Source organism: Tupaia chinensis, unplaced genomic scaffold, assembly GCF_000334495.1.
Source record: "Tupaia chinensis unplaced genomic scaffold, TupChi_1.0 Scaffold000273_1, whole genome shotgun sequence".
NCBI lineage: Eukaryota > Metazoa > Chordata > Mammalia > Scandentia > Tupaiidae > Tupaia > Tupaia belangeri.
The window spans coordinates 2,478,477-2,484,969 of NW_006159755.1; the positions used below are offsets into that span (position 1 = coordinate 2,478,477).

Sequence of the window (6,493 nt, forward strand, 5' to 3'; positions counted from 1 at the left end):
CTTCCCTTCCGAGCTCATTCCGGAGCCTCCGGAGGGCAGCCCGCCCGGGCCCTGGACCCTACACCGCGGCCGTAAGAAGGTGAGTACGATTCCGATCTGCAGGCCGCGGCAGACCTCGGCCTCTCCTAGTCTGCGCCGCCGGCACCGTCGCGTCGCGCTCGGCCTGACGTGGCGGCGGAGCTCTGGGGCAACGGGTCCGGGAGGGGGACGGGCAGTGCCAACGTGGCGGGGGGGGGGGGCACCGAGAGACCCACGGGCTGACAGGGTCGGGGTCACGTGGCCCGGCGAAGTCCCTAAGGGCTTAACTGGGGAGAGACCCGCTGGCGGCCCTTTCCTTCTGGCCAGAGAACTGCTTTGGGGACCATCCCAGAGCTGGGGAGACCTAAGCCCAGCGAAGTGTTCAGTCGTGCTCCCGCCCCTGAAGCCTGTCTGGCCTCCCCCAGGCCACCAGCAGCCCAGTGTCCATCTTCGTGTATGATGTGAAGCCTGGCGCGGAAGAGCAGACCCAGGTAGCCAAAGCTGCCTTCAAGCGCCTCAAAACTCTCCGGCATCCCAACATCCTGGCCTACATCGATGGGCTGGAGGTACCTGCTGCCTTGGCTGTGTCTCTACCCTTCCACTTCTATCTCCTCTCTTCCCATCCCTGTTTCCATCCCTTGGGCTTCAGCGCCCCCAGATTTAGTTTTCTCTTCTCACCTCCCTCCCCACCCTCTCCCCTATCCCACCCTGATATCCTCATGTCCCCTTCCCCAGACAGAAAAATGCCTCCACATAGTGACAGAGGCTGTGACCCCACTGGGAACATACCTCAAGGTGCGAGCAGAGGCTGGTGGCCTAAAGGAGCTGGAGCTCTCTTGGGGGTTACACCAGATCGTGGTGAGTTAGGGGTCGATGGCGATGGGAACGGGGATTGAGGGCTGCAGGTCCTGGGGTGTGATGGCTCCTTCTGCCCCCAGAAAGCCCTCAGCTTCCTGGTCAACGACTGCAGCCTCATCCACAACAATGTCTGCATGGCCGCTGTGTTCGTGGACCGAGCTGGAGAGTGGAAGCTTGGGGGCCTGGACTACATGTACTCAGCCCAGGGCAATGGTGGGGGTCCCCCCCACAAGGGGGTCCCTGAACTTGAGCAATATGACCCCCCGGAGCTGGCTGACACCAGTGGCAGAGTGGTCAGAGAGAAGTGGTAGGTGACTGCAGGCCCCTTACCTGCCTTATTCTAGAGGCCCCTCAAGTCCCAGGACCCCTAGACTAGTTGACACTTTTTCCTGTTCCCTACTGCCCATCTGGAGAAGGAACCAGGCTCCCAGGAATGGGGCCCACTTCTCTGTTCTTAGAGTCCTCAGGTAGTAGGGTAGGAGGGACACAGGCTTTGGGGTTGGATGATTCTGAATTTGAAATCTGTGACATGGAACAGATGTCCTTGCTTCACTGAGTCCTGGTTTCTTTATCTTTTTAAATGATGCTAATGACACCTACGTCTGGGGCTGATGGGAGAGCTGGGAGACAAGATCAGTAGTGGGTACCTGGAGCCTTGGCAGGTTGGAAGCCTGCGTTGCTGGGTGGTGGGGCCCTAAGCACCTCTGGGTCACTGCCACAGGTCAGCAGACATGTGGCGCTTGGGCTGCCTCATCTGGGAAGTCTTCAATGGCCCCCTACCTCGGGCCGCTGCCCTGCGCAACCCTGGGAAGGTAAGCACCAGCTCCTTGCTCTCTTCCTTGCCTCAACCCCTCCCAGCCAGCCAGCCACCCCTTCCCTGACACTGACCCTTCTACAGATCCCCAAATCACTGGTGCCCCATTACTGTGAGCTGGTGGGAGCCAACCCCAAGGTGCGTCCCAACCCGGCTCGCTTCCTGCAGAACTGCCGGGCGCCTGGTGGCTTCATGAACAACCGCTTTGTGGAGACCAACCTCTTCCTAGAAGAGATTCAGGTGAGCCCCTCACTCTCTCCAGGCTTTGGCCCTGCCTTTCTCACCTCTGTCCTGCATTTTGGGGTCCTTCATTGTTGGACTCTCAGGAGACAAGCATAGACTGTGGAGTTAGAATCATTGGGTTCAAACTCTGGCTCCAGCTCTGACTTATCGTGTGACCTCCCTTGGCTAAAGCTGGTAGTAGTAGCTACTTCACAGGAGCGTGCTGAGGAGTCAGTGAGTTTATGTAGATAGTAGGAGGCTCTTCACAGAGTTCATGGAGAATACATATTAAGAAAAACGATGGGGGCCAGCTGGTGGCTTGGTGGTTAAGGGTGCTGGACTCCCATATGGTCAACCATGGTTCAAGTCCTAGACCTGGTGGCTTGCTTTCTCGCTTTCTCGCACTCTCACTCTGTCCCTCTCTGGTCAAATTAAAATAAATAAATAAAGTTAAATAAACTAATTCTTATAAAAAAGAAAAGAAAAGAAAAACGATGTATGGGGGGACCAGCAGGTGACGTAATTGTTACATTACCGGACTTCCACGTAGTTGACCACAGTTTGAGTCCTGGCCCCAGTGGCTTAAAAGTCACACAGGGCACATGTGTATGTGTGCCCAAAATCCTGAGATGAGAATGAGAAGAGGGGATAGTGGCATGGCCATTCCCCCGGAAGGTAATCTCTCTCTTTCTCTGTCTCTCTAGTGAGCACATGCACCCTATAGCAAAATTCTCTCTCTTTTTTTTTTCTTTGCAAAATTCTCTCTTAATGAAAAAAAAAAAAAAGACAAAAGAAAAACGATGTGTGGATTTCAACATCTTTTGGTACCAAAATAATTTTGTGGGGCCAGCTCAACTGGTGCAACAGTAAAGGGCTGCTCAAGAGAGAAGCTGGATCCCACATGGGGATTGCAGTTCACATCCCAGCCCGGTCAGCCTGAATGAAGTACACCAAGCATGTGTGCAAGTGCCCAAGATCCAGTGAGCGTGGAGGACTGGTAGAAGGGCATTGTGGCACGACCAGCCCTTGTGGAGGGTGCTTCTCTGTCTCTGCACTCTCTCCCAACTCTCATGTGTGCATTCACATGTTCTATCAGGAATAAAGAAAAAAAAACAAACAGCTTTTACTTCAATTCCATTTTCCTATGAAGTTTTTTTATTGTCAGAGGACATGTGTACGAGAGAGAGAGGAGAGAACACTCCAATAGGGTGTGGTCATGCCACAATCCTTTTTCCTCTCTCCTGTCAGGGTTCGGGCACATGTGCCCAGTGTTTCAAGCTGCTGAGGCCAAGATTTGAACCAAGGTCAGCCATGTGGAATCTGGCCATCTGTGCACAGCACTTAACCGCTGTGCTATGAGGCTGGCCCTCCATGAACTTTTTTTTTTAAAGAATTATTTAATTTTTAAATTTTTTATTATTGTTCTTTTGTTTGACCAGTGAGAGAGAGAGAGAAAGCAAGCCACCAGGTTCAGAACTCAAACCACAGTCAGCCATGTGGGAGTCCAGCACCTTAACCACAATGCCACCTGCCAGCCCCACTCCTCCATGAACGTTTTGAAGTCCTGTCTTACAGAATTCAGCACACAGCAGGTGAAGGGACTGCTGCTGTTACTCTCGTGATTCCATACGAACATTCTGGATCTGGTCCCCAGTGTGCAGCACCTGTGCTGGGCGGAGTGGAGTAGGTAGAGGGGGTGGAGAAGGAGAGTCAGCCCTAGGTCCTGCCCCCAAGGCTTTGGCAAAGAGTAAACAGACTAGGCCCTACCCTTGGGAACTCTCAGTGCAGGTACGAGACAGAAAGCAGAAACGAGAAAACCTGGGTACCCTGGATAAGTGCGGGGAAGACACAGGGCTGCTCAGGGAAGGGTTCTCTGAAGGGTGACATCAGAGTCAGGACTTGAGGACCTGAAGGTGCGTGCCATAGGATGGCAGCTGGGGGAAGAGGGGCAGAGGAACAGCAAATGAAAAGATGGTGAGAAAGGAGCTCTGTGCTTCACCTCTGAGCCTCCGTTTCCATATCTGTGTAATGGAGAGAACCAGCATATCTGCTGGCCCTCTGGGCAGGGAACGCAGGAGGGAGGCTCTGCTCTGTTCACCTGCCCTGAGCCAACCATGTGTGGAGAACACAGGGAGGTGCCTGTGAATTCAGGGCGGGGTGGGAAGAGAGTAAAGACCCTCGCAGAGTCTATGGATGAAGAGTGTGGGGTCTAGGCTCAGCTGGAGGCAGGGAGGGCCTTTGGAGGATGAAGCCTGAGCTGCTTCTTGAAGGAGAAGCTGTTGCAAATGTGGAGACTCATCCCTGCTGCCTCCTGGGCAGTGTGGGGGCAGCAGGACTCTTCTGTGGGGTTCTCCTCACATGACTGGCTCTGCCAGACTGCCTGTTTCCTTAAAATGTGTCCCATAGGAAATGGGTTGTGTCTGGGGGGGCGCCCGGAGACTGGGCGGGCAGTGCCCACAGCCACTCTTCCATCGTTGGGTAGAGCAGTGGGGAGAGCTCAGCTGTGACTCTCTTCAGATGTGATCTTGGACATGGTTTGGTCTCTTTCTGGACCTTGTCCCTCTGTCCCCGAACCCTGCAGTCAGAGCACCAGCCTGCCTTGCACACTGGACTGAGCTGTTCAAGGGCCACCCAGCTTTACCTGTCCCCAGCGAGAGGTGACCTCTCTTGTGCCAAGCTGCACCTGTGGGGGTTGGAGTACAGCAGAGGGCACAGGGCCTTTGGAATAAGGACTGGATTTTCAACCTGCCTGGATGCTCTTGGCTGCTGACCTTGATCCTCAGCCTCTTTCTTTGTTAGTGGGGAGTCACAGCATCTCTTTGAAAGGTGCAGCATAGCAGAGACATCAGAGAGGGGTCAGTCCCTTCCTTGACTGCTTCTTAGCTGCGTGCCTTTGGACAAGATCTTGCCCCCTCTGTGCCTCAGTTTTTGTTTTACGTTTTTGCCATAAGGTTCATGTATGTGCTCACCATAGAGAGAGAGGGAAGGTGAAAAATCACTCCCCAGGGGGTGGCCATGCTGCAATGTCTTCTCCTCTATTCTCTTCTTGGGATTTTGGGAGTGCAAGCACATGTACCCAGAATGATTTTCAAGCTGCTGGATCCAGAACTTGAACCACAGTTGGTCATGTTGGAGTCCAGCACTTTGGGGGTGCAAGCACATATACCCAGCATGATTTTCAAGCTGCTGGATCCAGGACTTGAACCACAGTTGGTCATGTTGGAGTCCAGCACTTTAACTACCATGCCACCTACTGGCCCCCTTGTGTCTCAGCGTTGTTGGTAACATTGCATTACATTGGCACTTACCTCAGGAAGCTGTGGGGAGGATTATTTGAGATCTGTGTGATCTGTGCTCAGGAAATGTGAGTTAAGGGCATTATGGCCTCAGAGGGAGATAAGGAGGACTACAGGAGACCACGGAGCTGGCTGACTTGGCTCAGTGGGAGGGCTGGGTCTGAAAGTACACAGCTCCTAATTCCTGCCTTCCTGCGGCCTGCCAGGATCTCCACAATGTGACGTTGCAGTGTGCCCAGCCTAGCTGGGACAGGGGAACTAAGTAAGCCTCTTCAGGTCTTTGAGCTTCAGTTTCCTCATCTGTGTGACAGGGTTAGTGGCACTCACACCTTGGGTCCTGTAGCAGAAGAGAGCATCAATAAAGGGCCTGATCTCCCCATCCCCCGGTGGCTGCTCTCCTAGCGGCAGGTCAGATGGCAGTGCTGAGATGACATCACTGACTGAGCACGTGCTGTGTCCACGCGCTGTGCTGGAAGCTTTCATGTGCATTTTCTGGCTAAATCCTTAGAACAAACCTGTGTGCTAGTAGAGTTGTAATCCCATCTTGCAGATGGAAGAACTCGCCCGAGGTCACATGACAAGTAGAGTTGGGGTTGAACGCAGGCCATTCTGCTCCTTCCAGCTGGGGTAGGCTCCTATCCTCATTTGTGGCTGGGGTGGGGGTGGGACCAGGCTGATTTCTTCCTTGGGTTCTGTCCTCACTCCCTCAGATCAAAGAGCCAGCTGAGAAGCAAAAGTTCTTCCAAGAGCTGAGCAAGAGCCTAGACTCCTTCCCCGAAGATTTCTGTCGGCACAAGGTGCTGCCCCAGCTGCTGACGGCTTTTGAGTTTGGCAATGCTGGGGCTGTGGTCCTCACACCCCTCTTCCAGGTGAGTGGGGCCTGGAGCATCAGGTGCTATGGGGCCCAGAGAACTGGCTGGCCCCATGTGAAGTGCCACCTTGCGTTGGCTTGGGGGACGGCCTAGTTAGGGCAGATCTAAGCCCACATGAAGAGGCTCTTCCTGCCATGCCAGCATCCTGGTGGCTCAGCAGCCCTTGGGGAGGAGGATCCCTGTAACTCCAAAATCCCTTGTCCGTAGACCTCATTCAGAGCCCTCAGTGTCGCTCCATTTCCCCAGGAAAGCTCCCTAGTCTGACCTGTGCACTCTGGTTCCCAAGGCCCAGGAGATCACCTTCCCATGACACTACTTTTCCATCCTCCCTCCTGACCTTTCAGCTGACCTGATTTTTGGGGCTGGGTCCTCCCTGCCTTTCTTAGGAACCTGCCATTACTGCTCTGCCACCT

General features: G+C 54.1%; 1 protein-coding gene across 4 annotated transcripts in view; it reads left to right on the forward strand.

The window, feature by feature from the left end:
* Nucleotides 1-13: 13 nt before the first annotated feature.
* The window catches only part of SCYL1 (SCY1 like pseudokinase 1), a gene marked incomplete at its 5' end in the record, with an annotated part of 12,919 nt that continues 6,439 nt past the window's right edge, over nt 14-6,493 (forward strand). For all 4 annotated transcript variants that reach the window (XM_006149942.2, XM_014588352.1, XM_014588353.1 and 1 more), the window contains 7 exon segments: nt 14-79; nt 444-584; nt 754-876; nt 957-1,183; nt 1,598-1,688; nt 1,775-1,930; nt 5,919-6,077. In XM_006149942.2, coding sequence (XP_006150004.2) covers nt 14-79; nt 444-584; nt 754-876; nt 957-1,183; nt 1,598-1,688; nt 1,775-1,930; nt 5,919-6,077 — 963 coding nt within the window.